The sequence below is a fragment of the Piliocolobus tephrosceles genome, chromosome 15 (assembly GCF_002776525.5).
Source record: "Piliocolobus tephrosceles isolate RC106 chromosome 15, ASM277652v3, whole genome shotgun sequence".
NCBI classification, from domain to species: domain Eukaryota; kingdom Metazoa; phylum Chordata; class Mammalia; order Primates; family Cercopithecidae; genus Piliocolobus; species Piliocolobus tephrosceles.
In genome coordinates, this window is record NC_045448.1 from 15,291,302 (window position 1) to 15,313,111 (window position 21,810).

Genomic DNA, 21,810 nt, shown 5'->3' on the forward strand with positions numbered 1-21,810 from the left:
GCCTCCGGGGTTCACGCCATTCTCAGACTCCAGTAGCTGGGACTGCAGGCGCCCACCACCACGCCCTGCTAATTCTTTTGTATTTTTAGTAGAGAGGGGGTTTCACCATGTTAGCCAGGATGATGATCTCGATCTCCTGACCTCGTGATCCACCCGCCTCGGCCTCCCAAAGTGCTGGGATTACAGGAGTGAGACACCGCGCCCAATCATCTTTTTTTTTTTTTAATTTGAGACAGACTCTCCCTCTGTCGCCCAGACTGGAGCGCAGTAGCGCGATCTCGGCTCACTGCAGCTTTCTCCTCCCAGGTTCAAATGATTCTCATGCCTCAGCCTCCCGAGTAGTTGCAACCCTTTTTTATTATTTTTATTTTTTATTTTTTTTAATTTTCAGTAGAGAAGGGGTTTCACCATGTTAGCTAGGATGGTCTCGACGTCCTAACTTCGTGATCCGCCCGCCTCGGCCTCCCAAAGTGCTGGGATTACAGGTGTGAGCCACCGCGCCCAGCCGCTGCAACCCTATTCTATCTTGCCTGAGGGTTACACTTTTCTCTAAGACATTCTGGGGCAGGCTACAGATAGTACAGCACTCGCCCTCGCGTTGGGCAGATGTGGTTCAAATCCCACGCTGCCATTCGGTAGATGTGTGTCTTTAGATAAGTGACTTAACTTTCCTGAATCTTAGAGTCCTCATCTAAAGATTCTAATACCTTCCTGACAGAGTGTCTGGTTGGGAGGATTCCTCATTTACTTTCCCCATCTCTTTGCAAAGAGAAAGGAGTGAAAATCGCATGGAAGTCAAACCCGAAATTATAAAAGCGACGTCAAACATGGGTGAAGGGAGACCTAAATCATTACTTATTTCAGTAAAAACAAAAAACAAAAAACAAATACCTACTGGTTGCCAGGCACCCACTAGTGTTCGGAGCAATGAATCCAGTCCATCTCTCCAGGTCATTCACACACCAAGGCCCTGCTCATCTTTGTAAAGTTGGGGGACTGAGTGGGGACGAAACGGTGTGGTGTCAGCCTGAGCCCACTGGATGACCCTAATTACCAAACGTCTGCTTCCTTCTCTGTGGCAGTGACCCTGATACCGCATGGTGTGCTCCAAACACATGGTGCCCAGGACGAAGGCAGCGTCCCGAGGCCCTGGGTCCCAGCGGTCCGCTCAGCGACAGGTGCATAAGGCGGGGCCGGTGCGGGCCTTTCCTTCCATCGGAACCGTTCTCCCGGGGCTGAGGCCCTGCCCGGACTCCGAACGCCAAAGGCCGGGGGCCGGAAGCGCGCGGCGCCACTGCCGCGCTGTGTCGTTCGGGAGGGAGGGATCGAGCGGGGGAAGCCGCGGAGGACGGGGTGAAGATGGCGGCCTTCTCCGGTGCGTTTGTGGAAACTCTGGGGGTGGTGGGGCGGCTTGTTGCATGCCTCGGCCCCGGGGCGGCCCGCGGGGAGCTAAAGGGATCAGGGAGACCGAAGGGCGCTGTCCGCTGCAGCCCCTGATGGACCCGCGTTGCGGGATCGGGGGCGGCCGTGGCTTGGGTTCGGAGGACAGTTCTTTTCAGGAGCGGGCCAGGACGTCCCTCCCCGTGCCCTTTCCCTTCTATCAATCTCCACTTGGCTTTCCTGCCAGTGCACCTTCGGCTGCAAAATCCAGGCGGGGGCGTTGCTCTAGCGGTTCCCAGACGCCTGCACCTCCTGCCTCTTAACGTGGCAGTGACCCTTTGGGAACCCTTTTCTGCCCGCGGCTCATCTGGGCTTGGCCAGGCAGAGAAGCGAGACGGCGTGGGGTGGAGTGATTGGGGAAAATGACGATCCTGCCTCTGTCCAGTTTTTTCAGGCCCTTCCAAAACGTCCCAGGCATAAACCTGATCTTTATTTGTTAAACGCTATTATATCAACATTAATGTTCAGTGTTGAAGCCAAAGGGAAAGCATTTTGATTAACGTACGCACCAGCCCAACGTAAGTTTGGAAAATTTACATTTATTTGCCGCCTGATACTGTCCTTTATTCCAAACATGATTTGATGTGGCTTATCGAAACCTACAGTTGATATTTTCCCCCCTTAATCATCCTCCTATTAGGGATCTAGTTTTAGGAAGCTGTAATCAGCCTTAAATGTGCTAAACGTGATGCATTTATGTAGCACTTACGTAACGTTTATTGCTCTGTAAATGTATCACGTTAGGCCTGATGTCCTTTAATGGTCTTAACTTTTTAAGATGACTTCAGGTGTTGTAGTATTTTATATTTTTTAGTTTTCTTCTGTAAGAATATTAGGAATTCCGAATCTTCAGTCATGTAAGATTTCTTTTTCTTTTTCTTTTTCTTTTTCTTTTTCTTTTTCTCTTGGCGGGGGGGCGGGGGGTGGGAGGTGGGGGACGTAGGCTCACTCTGTCCTCCCAGCTGGAGTGCAATGATGTGATGTTGGCTCACTGCCATCTCCATCTCCCAAGTTCAAGCAATTCTCCTGCCTCAGCCTCCTGAGTAGCTGGGATTACAGGCACCTACCACCATGCCCTGCTCATTTTTGTATTATTAGTAGAGACAGGGTTTCACCATGTTGGCCATGGTCTCAAACCAGTTTGAGGCTGGTCTCAAACTCCTGACCTCAGGTGATCTGCCCACCTTGGTCTCCCAGAGTGCAACAGTCATGTAAGATTTCTGACTGTTTCAGTTACATCTTCTAATAGGATTCAGTTGGAAATCTGCTCAGAGTTGTTGCTATTTTTTGTTTCCCAACATTTTCCTAAAACAAGATTTTAGAGCCAAGGTCTGAAGGATAGTTCTAGATAGTCATTTTATAGGTACACATCTTTGGGAGTCATACACAAATTTCATGAAAGTTAGAGGTAAAGGACTGGAAAAAGAGTCTGTGATATGAAATAAAGACAAAAGTGGAATTTCATAAATGTTTCTAATTTTTCCTTAACTGTTAAAAGTATTATACTTAAGGTCTGGTTTCAAAGAAAACTTGCAGGGAACATGATCAGAATGGTACAACAGGTTGTCTGGAATTTACTGAAAGTGATATGTTGTTTCTTGTTGTAAAACAATTTTGCAAACAGCTTCAGCTTGCAGTATTCCGTATGCAGTAAGAACACACCACTCCTTTGTTTCAAGCAGTTTGCATTTTAGGAGGGAGAACATAGACTGTAATACAGTTTAATTCTTAGGAAGGTCTGCCTGGATATTCAACTTTAGATCTTCATTAGTTTATCTGTGGATTTTTTTTTTTTTCCTGAGGAGATTAACAGTTAGGAGAGTTGCCAGGCACAGTGGCTCATGCCTGTAATCCCAGCACTTTGGGAGGCCAAAGTGGGCAGATCATGAGGTCAGGAGATTGAGACCATCCTGGCTAACATGGTAAAACCCCGTCTCTACTAAAAATACGAAAAAAAATTAGCCGGGCATGGTGACATGTGCCTGTAGCCCCAGTTACTAGGGAGGCTGAGGCAGGAGAATTGCTTGAATCTGGAAGACGGAGTTTGCAGTGAGCCGAGATCGTGCCACTGCACTCCAGCCTGGGTGACAGAACGAGACTCTGTCTCAAAAAAAAAAAAAGAGTTAGGAGAGCCTTCTTTTTTGAAAATGATGATCCTTCTCATCTGATGCAACGAAAGAACTACATAATTTTATGAATAATATTTTCAGTCTGTACGTTTGCTTTATGCCTTTTCACAATGGCAAGAAATACAGAATTTCAAAATTGGTATTTCTGGGGCTTGTGAATATTTGACTTTTTTTTATAGGAATACGTATTTTTATAATAAAAGCTATATTTTATAAATACAGACTTAAAAATCACTTCTCATTTGGAAGGAAAGTTTAAGTAATCCAACTACTCCAGATGTTAATTACCCTCTACAGTTCATATGAGAAATGATAAAATGAGAAGACCCAGTTAGGAACAACTCATCTCTATTCATTTAGGATGGATCTTGAAGTAGAATTATTGAAATATGTATACAGTTAAGAACAGAGCAGTTCTTCAGCTGACATTTCCAGATGCCCATGTTTTCACCACTGGCCCCTCCCTCCTCAGTTAATCAGAATTTTGATTATGGCCGCCAATAAATGTGGGTGCTCTCCACTTGTCTATTCATTTTTCTCTAATTGCTGAAGGTATTTACATGGTCCTGGAGTAGCCAAGGTACATAATATCTAATGTAAAGAGATTATCTCTAAATGCACACATTATCTCTAAATTATCTCTAAATGCGACAACCCTGTCTATGCTTGGCAGACTTTTCATGAGTCATCAGAGGTAAACAAGCACTATAGTGGCTACAGTTTATTAGGTGGCAACCATGCTCCAGTTGCATTACATTATTATCTCTGGTCTTCATATAGCCCTCCAAGGTAGGCAATATCAGCCCCGTTTTGTGTGGAGAAAACAGATTTATAGCCTTGCCTAAGGTCACTTGCTAATAAGTGAGAACTTAGATTTGAACTCAAGTCTTTATGCAGAACTTGTGCTCTTTCAACAGTGCCGCGCTCAGTAGATTTGATGTAACTGAGCTATCCTTCAAAATCTTTACCCTGTTTTTGAATAGTAATTTTGAGAGCACTGCAATTTATGACTTCACTTCAGTATATGTGATTTTTAAAATCAATGTTTACTTTCAGAGATGGGTGTTATGCCTGAGATTGCACAAGCTGTGGAAGAGATGGATTGGCTGTAAGTACATAAAGCTTAAATGTACCTGGGAGAGGATGTTTTATAATTTAAACAGTTGTTAGTGATTTTATCCAATATTTTTGTGTCTAATTGGATAAGTGAAAATCAGTTTTTTTGTGTGATTTTCTAAATTATGGAAAGTTTCCTTTTTTCAACCTTGACGTATTTCTAGTGGAATAGGATGCATCATATTTACCACATAAAATTTTCTTTTAGGCTTAAAGTTTAACATGACTTAATTTGCTTAGGTGATTTTTTTTTCCAATAACTAAAATTCTTCAAATATGATTCTTTTAGCCTCCCAACTGATATCCAGGCTGAATCTATCCCACTGATACTGGGAGGAGGTGATGTACTTATGGTAAGTTTAAATTTGGTGAGGTGATTGGGAGCTGGGGAGACACTCTAAGAATTGCATAGGCTTAAAAATGATACTTTAACTTTATTCACAAACATTTATGATACATGTACTGTATTCAGAGCATTAGGTAAAAGCTTCTAACAGATAAATATTTACCCTTGAGAAGTTTAAACCAACTAGGGCAATAAGACATGTGTAAGAATGAATCTTGTATCAGAGAGAATGTGGCTCCTTCATAAGAGATGCAGAGTAGTGCGGAATTTGAGTGGGACTCCAGTTATCCTTTTGCTTTAGGGATCATAGTCTAAGAAGACTGCTTAGAGGAAGTAGATTTCTTTTATTTATTTATTTTTTTAAAAAGGCCAAGCTCTGTTGCCCAAGCTGGAGTGCAATGGTGTGTTTATAGTTCACTGCAGCCTCAAACTCCTGGGTTCAAGCAGTCTTCCTAGTTCAGCCTCCCAATTAGGTGGGACTACAGGTACACACCACCACATCCAGCTAATTTATTGTATTTTTTGTAGAGACAGGGTCTCACTATATTGCCCAGTCTGTTATCCAACTCCCAGCCTCAAGTGATCCTCCTGTCTTGGCCTTCCAAAGTGCTGGAGTTATAAGCGCGGGCCAGATTTTTGACAAGGCAAGATAAAAGGGAAATGCTTTTTAGGTAGAAAGAATATCAACAAAACAGAGAATGGTAGAATGTACGATATGACCCTGGAATACTTCAGTTGGATGGTAGCATAAAATATGTGTCTGAGTGGGGATAAACTTGAAATAAAATGGTAGAGAGATAATGAGTCAGATTATTTGGGCTCTTTCTCAAGTGTCCTGTTAAAGAATTTGAGTATTAGTCTTCCATGAAGACTAATTTGAGTAGCAGATTGTAGTATAGTTCTGGGATTAGATGTTGTTTGGATACGTTTATTATAATCTAGATTAGAATGATGAGAGCTTCCGTTTGAATGATAGCAATGGGAAAGGAAAGGGAAGAGAAGATTCTTAAAGGTATGGGAAAGGTAACAAAATGGGCTGTAGTCGGAGTTGACAGAGGAAGCCTGGATAATCTGGAGGCACTGTGAAAATAAAGGTAGCCGGTCAAATGTTAAAGATTTCTACATATTATGGTGTTAATTTGATCTCTTTAATAGACAACTTAATCTGTAAAATCAACTTTGTTCCCCCTCATTCAGGCTGCAGAAACAGGAAGTGGCAAAACTGGTGTAAGTAATAAATTGTATTTACTTACCCTCTAAAAGTTGAATTTTAAAGTAGCTTTGAATAGTAGTTTTTACTTTGAAGTATTTAATAAAATAGCAACCTCCAAAAGGTAAGGAATTAATTACTTGCCACTGAAAATGATATTTTTGTTGCCAGCTAATTATGAAGAGCTACAAAAAAGTATGACCTTAAGAACATAGTTTTAAATGGGTGTTAGGGAGTTATAGTAGCTTTAGTGTTTATACTCACTTCTGAATTTTAATATGATGACTCCTAAAATATAAAGGTTACATACAGAAGTTGATCTCCTATTGGCCTAGACTAGAGAAATATTTGTCAGACTGGATGATATTTTTCCTCTTTAGTGTAGGTTCATTCTACTGTTCTCCATTGTTTTATCATTTTGTGCTGTTAGCTGCATCCTATTTCCTTCATTCAGTCCACCCTGTTGTCTGACTGGTATTTTTTTTTTTTGGGGCAAATGGAATTGTAGTACCAATCTGGAATGTGTATAATTATTTGATGTGTGTGCATAACTTTTGTCATTTATGTTGGTTATTAAACTGTTGTTAGTATCTGAATACTAATATAGAGACCTTTTGTTTCTTTGATAGGCTTTTAGTATTCCAGTTATCCAGATAGTTTATGAAACTCTGAAAGACCAACAGGAAGGGAAAAAAGGAAAAACAACAATTAAAACTGGTGCTTCAGGTAATTTTTATAAATTGATATTTCCTTTTATATAAATCATCGATTCTCATCACTGGCAGTTAGGAATGTGAGATTTGGGTATGCAGTTTTAAAATATTGTCAACATCTGAGGGGTGGCATTGGGATCTGGAACTCTGGAAACCAGGGATGCTAAATGTCATTGAGAGCCTAAACACTGCAAGGTTGTCCCTCCTAAAATACTAATAGTGTTCCCTTTGAGAAAACACTGGCATTTTGGAGATTACATTTCGATATTTTAGTGTTTTCTTTAACCTTATAACTTTCTATGCTTAATACTAAAGAAAAATAGGTATATATTATAAAAATATTAAGGAAAGATTTTACAAATAATTTTTGGAGTAAAATCCCATGCTGGTGGAAGTATTGCCTTAGAGGGAATAGAGGCATTTTTTTTCCTCTAAGATAAGAAGGGAATCACCTAGGAAGGTAAAATATAAATTTTAAAGTTGTTTCTTATGTGCAATCCTATCTACATGGAAATTGGTCTTTTTATTAGGTTTCTGATACTGTCTCTACCATAAACAATCTTACCGCAGTTTCTTTATCTTTAAGTGGTGTTGCTTCTGTTGAATGGTTTCTAAATTACGTTCTATCTTAATTAATCTTTTGTTTTATTATATTTTAATCGTATTTATTCCATATTCTAAGTCATTCTTGTTTCATTATACAAAACAGGATTGTTACAAAATAGCAAGTTGAAGACCAGTGAACCTGGCATATTAACATATTCTTTTCAGTTGAGAGTAATGTTATGCATAAGATGTATAACGTAGAATCTATGAACTCCTGTAAATTAATTATGAGATAGATAATTGAGGTAACTATTTACACTATTGGCCTATTCTAAAATAGTTTCAGAACTTGTAACAACTGTGCCGTCATTTATGAGAAATGGTGGTAAAACAAAACACTCCTAAAGAAGAATAACCATAGTGATAATGGTTCTAAAAGTCACATCCTGTGAGGAATAAAGAAAGTAGAAAGTTAAACATGGAGAAGAAGTAAAAATGGAGATGGGATAATTGTTAAATTATTGAAGAGGACTAGAGAGAAAATAATTATTCTAGAAAGTAGGACCAGGATCAATTAGAAATTGTTTAGATGAAGATGTCTGTTTAACGTAAAGTACTTCCTAATAGCTACATTGAGCCACAATGCAAGGGAGAACCTCAAAGTTATTTCTCCAATGTTCAAAGTGTTTAAGCTGATGATGGATATCTTTTGACTAGAAATAATTTAGGAAGGATTTCTACCCCGAATGGAAAGTTGGGCTAGAAAGCACGTAGGGCTCTCTTTATTACAATTCTTAGTTTGTATATATACATACATCTTAACAAGACTATTAAGATGTGTCAGAAAAGGAAAATGCCAATCCTATAAAAGGGAGGATGAAAAAAATGTGTTTCTTTTGAATGTGATATTGAATTAAGATAAACGACTTGCTTTTCTTTTGATAGTTACAAGATAATTAGATTCTGAAATGTTGATCAGTTATTTCCTTTGTAATTGAAGTAAACTTGTTTAGTTACCTAATCTTCATTTTAGTAGTGACCTAGGAGTAAGGACAGAGATCAGTATCATCTGATACGGAGCACAATGAAGCAAGCAAGTGAGGAGATAAGGTTTTAGGTCCAAATAGACCACTGATGATTATCTTCAACGTGTCTGATTTTTCAATTGCGTTTTTGCTTTTAATAAAAACAGGTTTTATTTGTGTGTTCTAAATATGTAAAACCATATTGAATCTAGAGGAATTAAGGTATATAAAATACTTGCTTTTTTTTTAATGAGCATTTTATTTATTTTATTATTATTATTAATTTTTTGAGATAGAGTCTCGCTCTGTCGCCCAGGCTGGAGTGCGGTGACACAATCTTGGCTCACTGCAACCTCTGCCCCCTGGGTTCAAGCGATTCTCATGCCTCAGACTCCTGAGTAGCTGGGATTACAGTCACATGCCACCATGCCTGGCTAATTTTTGTATTTTTTTAGTAGAGACGAGGTTTCACCGTGTTGGCCAGGCTGGTCTTGAACTCCTGACCTCATGTGAACGCCCACCTCAGCTTCCCAAAGTGCTGAGATTTCAGGTGTGAGTCACCGCACCCGGCCAAGCATTTTAAATTTTATATATCTGGGGGTAACTTTTCTTATTTTAATTTGTTTAGTGCTCAACAAATGGCAGATGAACCCATATGACAGAGGATCTGCTTTCGGTAAGTGGATAGGCTTTCCACCAGCTCATTTGTAATTCAGAAACTTAAAAAAATAATACATGAGAACACCAAGTAAATAAAATTAAGATTTAATTTACCAGATATTAGAATCTAGTCACTATCATTAAACAGTTTAGAACTGACATAGGAATAGACAGTGGAATATAATGGAAATAAATCCCAGTATATATGAGAAGTTATATGCAGGAAAAATAATTACATTTCATTTCAATGAGAAAAAAGGATGATTTATTAGGTAAAGGGTGTTGGCACAATTGATGATCCATCTGGAGCAATATAAAATTGACCTCTATCTCATATCATAATTAGAAATAAATTCCATGTGTATTTAGGACTTAAATATATATGTATGAATTTGAATACAGAAAACTACATGTATAATTTAGCAGTGGCAAAACTTCCCTAACCCAAATAGAAAATGCAGAAATTATAAAAGAAAGTATTTATAGGGTGGAGTTGGACAGTCCTCCTTCTTGGGGTTAACAAACCTTACAGTGGCTTTTATCCAGTCCACCAGGCTGGCTCTTTGCTTGGGAATAACCTCCATCATGCATAGAGCCGTCTGTGATTGTTCCATAGTGAGCAATGAGACCTGCATCAACCCAAGCATGCCCTTCTATTCTGCTGCATTTAAAACCAAAGATACTTTCCTAAAGGAGTTACTCTCAGAATGCATTTTAGTAAAGGCTCCTCAGGAAGCTTATGATACTGATCTACAAAATGAAACAGTTCCTTCACACTATCCCCTCCAATTTCAGAGTTTTTTGGTTTTGCTCTTCCCCACATTGACTGCCTTCTTGGAGACCACAGGTCTTAGAAGAACTTTTTGTTGGCCCTGCATAATTTTTCCCTTGGAGTTCAGCTTTGAAGCTGGTGACCAAAGCTCAGATGGACTGAAATCTGAATGTCGTCTCACATCAAGGGCTGACCCAGCACTCTTACTTCATTTTAGCTATTACAGATAATAGTAACCAAAAGACTGTATACTTTTTTCTTTCTTACTTGCATTTTCTTTTCTTTTCTTTTTTTTTTTTTTTTTTGAGATGGATTCTCGCTCTGTCGCCCAGGCTAGAGTGCAGTGGCGCAATCTCGGCTCATTGCAAGCTCCACCTCACCTCCTTGTGTTTTCTTATGCATCCAGTGAACCAGCTCCTCGGAGTTGGATCCAACTCTAAATTCCACTGATAACTTTTACCATTAGTAACTGAGTGTAGCACAGCTGTGGCTCCATGCCATAGGCGATCTTCTGGCCACCGAGAAACCAAAAGTTCCTCATCCCCTATCCTTTTATCCTTTTTCTTTTCAAACCACATTTCTGTGAGCCAAGGCATTCTAGCAAACCCTGATTCTGACACCACTTCTGAGAATATAGAGAAATAAATAAACTCCATTTTTCCCGGTATACTCTCACAGCATGCTTCTGACAGCAGATGTGTGGGGTTTTTTCCCACAAGTCAAGCAAGCAGTCAGTGAGAACTGATGGAGTAAGTAACAGACATGTGTTTGTTTATTCATGGTTTCCTCTACTTTCCCATTATGGTTTCCAGCTGAGAACTGTAATTCAATTCAATTCTGACACCATCTCCATGAAGATAGCATCATATCCCACAGGTTGAGGGCTCAGTCACACGAGACTGTCCCCCACATCTGATGTCCGGGTTGTGGCTTATGCTTCTAACCGATTGGCTATAAATCAGGGTTCCTACAACTCCTTCCTCAGGTTCAATTAATTTGCTAGAGTGGCTCACAGAACTTGGGGAAATATGTTTACTGGTTTATTTTTAAAGCTATGACAAAGGATACTGATGAAGAGATGCATAGGTTGAAGTACCGGAGGGGGCTTGGAGCTTCTCCCCTCCCTGGGCGTGCCACCCTTCATGAACCCTCGTGTGTTCAGCTATCCTGGAAGCTCCTAGATAGCTTTTTAAAAGTTCAGTTTTACAAAATTCAGTACCTATATGGGTAAGAATTCATACTTCGAATAATTTAATTTGTGAAAAGTGTAGGAAGATGTGTGTTGAGGTGCTTAACAGTTTGTTCTACTTTCAAGTACAGAATATGAGTTGGAAAGATGAACCAGGACGGAAGTTATAGTTTTTTTCCAGTACAGACAAAAGCTGAATCTTTACTTAAAACCATTTAGCACCTACTATGTGGACATCACTGAGACTGATCGTGATGTATAATATAGAATATACCTCATCTTTTAGAGCCCTTATAATATTAGCAAGTAACAAATATATGCTTATTTACTCATGCTTTCCCCTACTTTCCCATTATGGTTTCTTCCATGGATTGAGGAACAAGCTAGAGACGGTTCTGTTATCTTTTAGTTACGTAGTCACTCAAGCTCTAAGTATAAAATCAGGACAACAAATATTGGTGAGGGGTAGTGCATCATCCTTGAGTACATTTCTTTAAAGGACTCTAGAGAATAGTTATCTAAACACATTTGTATTGATGATGCAAGTACTATTAGTGCATGTCAGGTTAAGAGCTGTGTTGAATCCTTTCTAGACTTGCTGTAAAATCTTACCTTAGTTAACAGATGGCAGCATAGAAAATAGCCCCCAACATAGCCAAGGACACCCAGGGAATGAAATGGTTAATTACACTTGGTAAATACTATCACTCAAGAATCAGTCAGTCTCAGTCTCTGGAACATTGCAACAAGGAAGGAATTATCTTGTTAGGGAGACTGATTTTTTTTTTTTGGTGGTGGGGGGTGGGAATGTATGATTTATAAAACCTTTACTGACGTGTTTTTCTGTATTTTCTTCTCAAATCCAGCAATTGGGTCAGATGGTCTTTGTTGTCAAAGCAGAGAAGTAAAGGAATGGCATGGGTGTAGAGCTACTAAAGGATTAATGAAAGGTATTTGAACAGCGTCTGTACTTGTGTAAACTTTTGAGGCAATATATTAATACATGAGGGTTTGTTGTTGTTTGTTTGTTTGTTTTTGAGACAGAGTCGCGCACTGTCACCCGGGCTGGAGGGCAGTGGCACCATCGTGGCTCACTGTAACCTTCACCTCCTGGGTTCAAGCGATTCTCCTCCCGCAGCTTCCCGAGTAGCTGGGATTACAGGTGCCCACCACCATGCCTGGCTAATTTTTGTACTTTTAGTAGAGATGGGGTTTCACCCTGTTGGCCAGGCTGGTTTTGAACTCCTAACCTCAGGTGATCTGCTTGCCTTGGCCTCCCACAGTGCTGGCCGCAGGCATGAGCCACTGAGCCTGGCCCATGAGTTTTTAAAAATAGCTTTAAGTCAAGGATCTGAGAAGGTGTTTGATGGTACAAATTACCTATAATTCTTCATTTGGTACATAACAGTGTAATTCAGAAACAATGGGATGGTGGCTTCATGGTAAATGAATTATGTGTGTGTGATTTATATAAATCTCAATGTATCTTACCCTTGTAGGGAAACACTACTATGAAGTATCCTGTCATGACCAAGGGTTATGCAGGGTCGGATGGTCTACCATGCAGGCCTCTTTGGACCTAGGTAAGTGTTTCTAAAATAACTGAATTGATTGAGTTACATTTGGGGGTTAATATTTTATTATTTGGGGAAGCAAAATAATGAATTGAACCATAAAAAGTTTTTATTTTAAAGATATGGAAATAATATTTGTACCCCACCCTGTCCCAAAAAAGATTTGAAGGAACTTACAAAAAGTACAGATATTATAGCAGTATGAAATGAGGGTTAAGACTCTGAATGGAGTCAGGGTAAAGTTAGTGTGTGTGAATCCCTACCACACAGTCCCGTATAGATGCTTCACGTTATTGTAAACTTGCATCTGAATTTCTTAGTGGCCAAAGCAGAAAGGGATGCAGTATCACTGGTGTCCCTAGTCTCACACAAGCTGTGTGACCTAAGCACTGTTTAGTTTTTTGTAGTATTCAGAAACTTAAGGAATAGTTTTCCTGTGGGTTCATGAAATGGACATACTGTGTGAATAAAATTGCTTCTTTTACAGGTCTTTTAATTTTATATTTTCTCTTATCAGAAAAGTAAAATATTTTTTAAATTTAGGTACTGACAAGTTTGGATTTGGCTTTGGTGGAACGGGAAAGAAATCCCATAATAAACAGTTTGATAATTATGGAGAGGTAAGCAATTATGTTATCAACTCCAACATAGCATAAGTAAGTTTTCTTGCAAACTTAATCACTCATGACAGAATGAGGGTGTAATCAGCAGATTTTCTGTATATTTTCCACAGAAAGTTTGGATTTGGACTTTAGTGAAGAAATATTGTCAAGCTAGATAAATATGTAGTAGTTATAATTTTTCTTTTATGCCATTTGTTATCCCCTCCAAAATACATTACATTGTCTTCTCTTTTCACTTCATTTTGATTTTGGTTTTAACACCTGTTATTCTCATTTCTTATTTTTGATCATGATGAATCTAAATATAGTTCATCTGGTGAGCTGAAATCTACAGTAATGTGAATCAGCCTAAATATGTTGATTCTCACAAGCCCGTCAAATGCTTGTACTATTGTATTGTCATATGCTCTAATAGGCATTTTTGATTTAAATAATTATTTTGAAACACACATACTTTTGATGCAGCTATATTTTAACTTTATTTAAGAATTTGCTTTCTATTAATAGCATTTGACTTTCTGGTATTCTAGGAATTCACTATGCATGATACCATTGGATGTTACCTAGATATAGATAAAGGACATGTCAAGTTCTCCAAAAATGGTAAGCTCTATAGGGATCTTAGTAGTGAAAAGATATATGATACTCAATAATTGTAATTTTTAAAAATCCCCCCACCCTCTTTTTCAAATCCCTGTCCCTCGCTCCCTGCCTTCATTTGAACAAATATTTATTGATCATTGACTATGTTTGAGGTACCATGGTAAGTACTGGAGGTACAGAAGAAAATGGAATAGACATTTAGGGCTTACACACTTGTGGTGAAAGACAGACATATAATACCATGTTAGGTGGTAATAAGTGCTATGAAGGAGGGTATAAAGCAGGGGAAGGAAGTGGAGAGTTATAGTGGTTTGTGCTTTTGTGTCGGGCAGTCAGAAGGCTTGATACAGTGACATTTAAGTAGAGATCCGAATGAGTTGGGTGGTGGGCCGGGCAGATATCTGCAAAGAGCATTTCAGACCGAGGGAATAGTAAATGTGGATGCCCTGAGATGGAAGCGTGCTTGAGGTGTCTGAGTCACAGTGAGGAAGCCACTGGATCTGGAGTGCTCTGGGGATAAAGGACAGTGGTAGAATGTTAGATCAGTGAGGTGGTGAGGCCAGGCCATGGAGAGCCATATGGGCCATGATCTAAACTTTGGTTTTTATTTTGAGTAAAATGGAAAGCCATGAGGGTTTTGAGCAGAGGAGTGGCATCATCTGTCTTTAGTTTAACAGTACTATTCTGGCTGCTTTGTTGAAGATACATTGGAGGGTGGGGTGAGATTGCCTAGGGAATGAGGGTCGATAAAGAGAAGAAGAGATCTGAGGCCTGGGTTCCTGTGGTTAGGGGTCAACAAATTGAGGAGAATGCAGCAGAGAGAAATGCAGAGGAAGGCCAGGAGGAGAACCAAGAAAGCATGGGTCCTGCAGTCCCGGTGAAGGAAGTGTTTGAAGGATCAGGGAGCAATCACTGTGTCCAGTGCTGTGGGTGGGTCTAGTCTAGCAAGATGAAGAATGTGCATTAACTGCTGCATTGGACAAGTGGAAAGCATTAGAAAGCTATTTTGGTGGAGCAAAGGGGTGAGGGTGGGGAGCCTCCTAATAAGGAGCCAGTTCAATAGAGAATGAGGTGAAAGGAAGTGGATGAAGTGTAAATGGAAATTGGAGTTTCACTACAAAAGGGAGAAGAAAAATGGAAGGTAAATGGAGGGAGAGGTGGGTTCAAGGGAGATTTTCTTGTGTATTTTACTGTGAGAGTATGTTTATATGCTTTGGAATGTCTAATGGAAATGATCTTGTAGACAGAAAATAATGAAAAATGTAGAAGGATAGAGGTGACAGTTTCAGGAGTAAAGTGAAAAAATGAAGAAGCTGGTCTTAGGCAGCACAGTTTATCCATGGTGACAGGAGAGAGGCATGAATGCAGGTAAGCTGGTAGATTTGACAGTGTCAACATGAGGAAGGTCTTTTCTGATTGTTTCAATCTCTCTCTCTTTCTTTTTTTTTTTTAAGGAAAAGATCTTGGTCTGGCATTTGAAATACCACCACATATGAAAAACCAAGCCCTCTTTCCTGCCTGTGTTTTGAAGGTAATTAGGAATCTAGTTAGAAAAAATTTACTGTGGTTATAAGCTGCTTGCTCTTCATTATTTTGTATATGATGGTTTTCAATCAGGGGAGGAATTTTAAATTTCTCTTTTGTTCAATGCTAGAATGCTGAATTGAAATTTAACTTCGGTGAAGAGGAATTTAAGTTTCCACCAAAAGATGGCTTTGTTGCTCTTTCCAAGGCACCGGATGGTTACATTGTCAAATCGCAGCACTCAGGTATTATACCTGCAAGGGTAAGGATTTCTAGAATAGTGAAAAGAATTGGTGAGAACTCCAGTAAGTAAGGCTTCTCATAGTGAGTTACATATACTTTCCTTGCTGGTTTGGTCACATATCTTTTTTTAACACACCAGTAAAATTCATTTTTAAAACCTCATTCATAAACTCTTAAGTATTTGGTTTCAATGTAGGCATTTTGGGATCCCAATCATAATGGTAATGATATCTAATATTTATAGAATGTGTGCTTATTCAGTGCCAGGGCACCACGCTGAGTGCTTTACATGGTTAGTCTTCACAATAACCGTATAAGGTAGTAGTTTTCTCATTTTACAGGCAAAGAACCTAAAGAATAGGGACTTTAAGTGACTTGCCCAAGGTCACAGAGCAAATAAGTGGTAGAACTGAATTCAAATCTAAGCAGTCTGACTTCAAAATTTATACTCTTATCCATTGTATATTTAATATATTTCAGTTATCTAAAGTACATTTCATAACCTGTTTACATTGTCACAAGTGAGTCATTTTTTTTTTAGACATATCAATCAATCAGAATTATTTCAAGTAGATTTTTGTTGTTTTAGGAGAGGGAATCTCACTGTGTCACCCAGACTAGAGTGTAGAGTCCAGTGGCACCATCATAGCTTGCTGCAGCCTTGAATACCTGGGCTTAAGTGATTGTCCCACCTCGGGCTGCCCAAAGTGCTAGGATTACAGGTGTCAGTCACCCCAGTGGCCCAAATAGTTTTAATTTAAAGTAGCCTTCGTTTGTTTTAGAAATCTAAGCTTTATTTTGTTTGACTGTCTTCTCTACTTTTTGACAATTATTATTTAAAATGTTGATATTAGAATATTTGTCCTAATGTTTTCTAAGTAACAGTGTTATAAAGCGTGATTTGAACGTGTTCTCATCTTTTTTATTCCCTAAGGTAATGCACAGGTGACACAAACAAAGTTTCTCCCCAATGCTCCGAAAGCGCTCATTGTTGAACCTTCCCGGGAGTTAGCTGAACAAACTTTGAATAACATCAAGCAGTTTAAGAAATATATTGACAATCCTAAATTAAGGTAAATCTTCCTTTTGTGCTGAAATGCTTATTGTCTTTTGGTTTGAAGTTTTTTGGAAGAAGAATAAGGTAGAGAAAAATGAAGTAGAAATTCAGTGTGTATACGTAATACACGTGTGTGAGTATGTAAATATACTTTAATAATTTCTGTATAAAACTTCTGTTTATTTGCTAAATGATAAATATGTTTTTTCCCCCGTGTTTCTTACATGAAAAGTCATGGTTAGTCAAACAGCATTGGAGTAAAAATCTAATTTTTTTTTTTTTTCTGAGATGGAGGTCTCAGTCTGTCTCCCAGGCTGGAGTGTAGTGATATCATTGTGGCTCACTGCAACCTTGACCTTCAGGGTTCAAGCACTCCTCCCACCTGAGTAGTTGGGACTGCAGGCACATGCCACCTTTGTAGAGACAGGGTTTCACTATGTTGCTTAGGCTAGTCTCAAACTCTTAGGTGCAAGTGATCCTCCTGCTTCAGCCTCCCAGAGTGCTGGGATTACAGGCATGAGCCACTGCACCCGGCCCTAACAGTTTTTTGAAGAGAGGATTTCATTCAATGTTAAATTTATTTTTGCCCTAAATCTGTATAGAAAGTGTGCCACTCTATTTCTAGCATGTTAGTAAACTTGGCGAGGTTTATTCTGGACTGCATCACGGTGGTGGCTTTCTTCCATTTGGGCATTCAGATTGGGCACTGTCTAGTTATAGGACTCTTTCTACCATTGGAAGGATTAAGTGACAAATTCAGGACCTTGCTCAGTAGCAATCCCTTTGACTTTGAAGAAGGCTATACCATATAAGTAAAACACTCTGTTAGTCAATTTGACACTTGATTTTTGTTAATTTTGCCTTTAATTCCTTTTTAAACTTGAAACATTCACACACCATAAAACTCATTATTTGAAGTGTGCAATTCAGCCAGGCGCAGTGACTCATGCCTGTATTCCCAATACTTTGTGGGGGCCGAGGCAGGCGGATCACCTGAGGTCAGGAGTTCAAGACCAGCCCAGCCAACACAGTGAAACCCTGTCTCTACTAAAAATACAAAAAGTAGCTGGGCTTTGTGGCAGAGGCCTTTAATCCCAGCTACTCAGGAGGCTGAGGCATGAGAATTGCTGGAACCCGGGAGGCAGAGGTTGCAGTGAGCCAAGATTGCGTCATTGCACTCTAGCCTGGGCAACAGAGCAAGACTCTGCCCAAAAAAAAAAAAAAAAAAAAAAAAGGTGTACAATTCACTGGTTTTTAGTATATTCACAAGGTTGTGTAACTGTCACCACTATCAAATTTCAGAAGCTTTGAATATTTTGAGATCAAAAAAGCCTGTCATTTTTTTTTTTATGTTTATTTTTTTGAGATGAAGTCTCGCTATGTTGCCCAGGCTGAAGTGAATGGCTGTTTGTGGTGCGATCTTCCTACACTGTAGCCTTGAACTCCTAGACTCAAGGAATTCTGTCTCTCACCTCAGCCTCCCGAGTAGCTGAGACTACAGGCATGTGCCACTGTGCCAGGCGGGCCTGTCTTTTTAATATTGATCTTATTTACAGGTTGAACAAACTTACTTAGGAATAAATTATACTAGGTAAAATAATTTCTAATTTTGTTTTGAGGATTGATGCATGTTCCTCATTCAGCAAATGTTCATCTACCTTCTATGTGTGATGTTTTAGGCTGGGGGGCTTCAACAATGAGAATTAATCTTCCTTTCACAGAATGAAGTGTGAAAGTGTGGGGATAATGTGGAGGGGAGAGAAGCAAAACAAATACGATAAATGCCTTGAGCGTACCATGTAACCAGGGCATCTGCTTAGTGTAAGACACTCAGTGACCTCTTTATAAAAGGATTTAGGAAGAATGTAAAATGCTAGTGTGAATTGATTTTTGTGCTGTGATTATGTATAAAAATGAACATGATTATAGACAAAAGTTAGAGGGGAAGATGAATAATAAAATCAATTTATTGGTTAAGATGGTAAAGTCATGGGCTACTCGTTTGGTATTTGGTACAAGTGCACATTTTCCTTCTTAAAACCCCGCTGAAGTCGTGATCTTTGAATGAAGCTAAGCTGACTGTTCCAGCCCAGCCCTCTGCCCCTCCTCTGATACACTGACTGTACATGCCTTTCCCTGATTCTTACATACTGTCATGTGTTAGTTTTTCTTACTTTTTAATTTTCTTAATTTTTATTTCCTTTTTAAAGCTATATTTGCTTTAAGTTTCTTGCTTTGAATATGCAAAACTTTTCTCTTTCTAACTCAGTTTTACATTCCTTAGAGCAGGAATGGTTCTTTTATATTCCTTAACCCTATAGTGCTTTGCATACGAGCGTAAATTATCGTGTATATGTGTGTTTACTTCTGCCAACTTTATAGGGATAAATATATTTGATTATAAATGTGGATGAAAGTAGAAGTATTAGTACAATAGTCCAAACCTAGGAACTTGAGGACCTTATTTAAAAATATAAAATGTATTGGTTCCCTCCCCTGGATATACTGAGTCAGAGTTTCCAGAGAATAGGAGTTAGAATCTTTTTTTAATTTGTTTGTTTTTTTAAGAAAAGCAGCTCCTCCAGGTGATTCTTTTGGTTTTGGTTTTATTTTTAAGATGAAGTCTCACTGTGTCATTTAGGCCAGAGTATGGTGGTGCCTCATAGCTCACTGCAGCCTCAAACTCTCGGGCTCAAGCAGTCCTCCCACCTCAGCCTCCAGAGTAGCTGGGACTGCAAGCAAGTGCCACAGTGCTTGGCTAATTTTAGTTTTTGTGGAGACATGGTCTTGCTATGTTGTGCAGGCTGGTCTCGAACTCCTGGCCTCAAGCAATCCTTGTGTCTCAGCTTCCCAAAGTGCTGGATTATAGGTGTGAGCTACTGCATCTGGCCTTTACTCTCCTGATACTATCCTTTGGAAGTCTTAATTTTGATGAAATCCAATTTATCTATTTTTCTCTTTTGTCATGGTGTTTTGATGTTGTAGTTAAGGTAGACTATGCCTAACCCAAGGTCATGAAAATTTTATTTTGTGTTGTCTTCTGAGTTTTATGATTTTAGGTTCTACATTTAGGTCTGTGATACAGTTAGAGTTCATTTCTGTGTGTGGCATGAGGAAGGGTTTTAACTTCAGTCTTTTGCACGTGCATTTCCATGTGTCCCAGTGCCAGTGGGCCAGTTGTTGAAATGAGAAACATTCAAACACAAAAGGGTACTGTGAAAAGTGAGTCTTCTTTCACTCCATTCCCCAATTTCTAGTTATCCTTTCTGGAGGCAATGTTTTAAATTGATTTTTGTATTACCTTTTAAATTGATTTTCCTTCAGGGCATTTTATATACATACAAGTATATATGTCTGAAAACGCAGATTGAAACCCGGTTTTAAAAGACCTTGAATTATCCTAATATAGAAGAATATGTAGATGAGGATTAATTTTTTCCATGTTACAAGCTCACACATTGTCTTTCGTGACTTTACCACACTTCAGCAATGGATACAGCTATGGGGATTTAACTGCTTTGTTTCCCACCTTCCCCAGACTTGTTTTATTGTAGGCTTTTTTCCTCAGTTACTTTCTCAGCCTTAATTTCGACCTAAAATAAATGGATGCAGATCAAACAATGTAAAGCAGACTTTAAATTTTTTTTTTCTTACATTATCATCTTAATATTTATTTCAGGGAGCTTCTGATAATTGGAGGTGTTGCGGCGCGGGATCAGCTCTCTGTTTTGGAAAATGGAGTAAGTTGTAGTTTTAATTTTTAAAACATAGTGTCATGGGCTATTGTTTTGGCAATACAGCTCTATTTTTGTTTCAAGAAAATTTAAGTGAGGCTGAAATTACTGCAAGATCAGAAGGGTATATTTGTTCGAAGCCATCTTGCAAGTGTGCCTTTTCTTCTCTTGAAAGTATACAAAGCAGTAGTCTCTCCCAGACTTCTCAGGCAAAGTTCCTGCGTACGTGATTGTTTCTTGTTTACCCTCTGAACATTTGAGAATTTCTTTCTGGCCTTCATGGGTAAAGAGTCATTCTTTTTGGGGAGATAAGTGAAAAAGAAGAAACTGGAGTTAAGAACAAAAGAAGAAGTAAAATAGATTGCAGATAAGGATAGAAGTTCCTGCAGTGGCCTTTGCGAAGGATGAATAATGATAAGACAGTGGGTAGTAGTTCCAGTGAGGAGAGAGATGAGTTCAGTTATGTGTAAGGGGAAGTCGCAGAGGCTGTGCTCAGGCATGCCGTTATGAAGGACGAAGCTAAGAGGATGTAATCTCCAGTGATCTCCACTATTGGAGAAGAAGTTTAGGATTTTTTTTTTTTTTTTTTTTTGAGAAGGCGTTTCATTCTTGTCACCCAGGCTGGAGTGCCATGGCACGTTCTTGGCTCACTGCAATCTCTGTCTTTTGGGTTCAAGCAATTCTCCTGCCTCAGCCTCCTGAGTAGCTGGGACTACAGGCACAGGCCGCCATGCCTGGCTAGTTTTTTTGTGTGTGTGTTTTAGTAGAGACGGGGTTTCACCATTTTGCCCAGCCTGGTCTCAAACTCCTGAGCTCAGGCAATCTGCCTGCCTCGGCCTCCCAAAGTGCTAGGATTACAGGCATGAGCCACCGCGCCGGCCCGTATACACACTTTAAAAATACCTTATCTTGCCAGGTGCAGTGGCTCACGCCTGTAATCCCAGCACTTTGGGAGGCTAAGGCGGGCGGATCACGAGCTCAGGAGATCGAGACCATCCTGGCTAACATGGTGAAACCCCGTCTCTACTAAAAATACAAAAAAATTAGCCGGGCATGGTGGTGGGTGCCTGTAGGCCCAGCTACTTGGGAGGCTGAGGCAGGGGAATGGCGTGAACCCAGGAGGTGGAGATCACGCCACTGCACTCCAACCTGGGCATCAGAGCGACACTCCATCTCAAAAAAAAAAAAAACAAAAACATAAAACAAAAAAACACTTCATCTTTATTGACTGCTTTCTAGAAAGGGGTCAGGCACTATACCAAAACCATAACATGTTCTTACTCAGTACTTACAATAATCCTCTGAG

General features: G+C 39.5%; 1 protein-coding gene across 2 annotated transcripts in view; it reads left to right on the forward strand.

Moving 5' to 3' along the window:
• The first annotated feature begins 1,071 nt into the window (after positions 1–1,071).
• Positions 1,072–21,810, forward strand: part of DDX1 (DEAD-box helicase 1) — a 35,360-nt gene continuing 14,621 nt past the window's right edge. Inside the window, exons 1-14 of one of the 2 annotated variants that reach the window (XM_023199378.3) lie at positions 1,072–1,375; positions 4,626–4,677; positions 4,975–5,038; positions 6,229–6,258; positions 6,871–6,967; positions 9,154–9,201; positions 12,013–12,096; positions 12,646–12,729; positions 13,264–13,340; positions 13,874–13,946; positions 15,401–15,477; positions 15,601–15,715; positions 16,648–16,786; positions 20,450–20,510. In XM_023199378.3, coding sequence (XP_023055146.1) covers positions 1,360–1,375; positions 4,626–4,677; positions 4,975–5,038; positions 6,229–6,258; positions 6,871–6,967; positions 9,154–9,201; positions 12,013–12,096; positions 12,646–12,729; positions 13,264–13,340; positions 13,874–13,946; positions 15,401–15,477; positions 15,601–15,715; positions 16,648–16,786; positions 20,450–20,510 — 1,017 coding nt within the window. In that variant the 5' untranslated portion in view covers positions 1,072–1,359. Of the gene's footprint in view, positions 1,376–1,860; positions 1,959–4,625; positions 4,678–4,974; positions 5,039–6,228; positions 6,259–6,870; positions 6,968–9,153; positions 9,202–12,012; positions 12,097–12,645; positions 12,730–13,263; positions 13,341–13,873; positions 13,947–15,400; positions 15,478–15,600; positions 15,716–16,647; positions 16,787–20,449; positions 20,511–21,810 lie in introns of those variants that run through there. The other variant, XM_023199381.2, reaches the window with a different exon arrangement.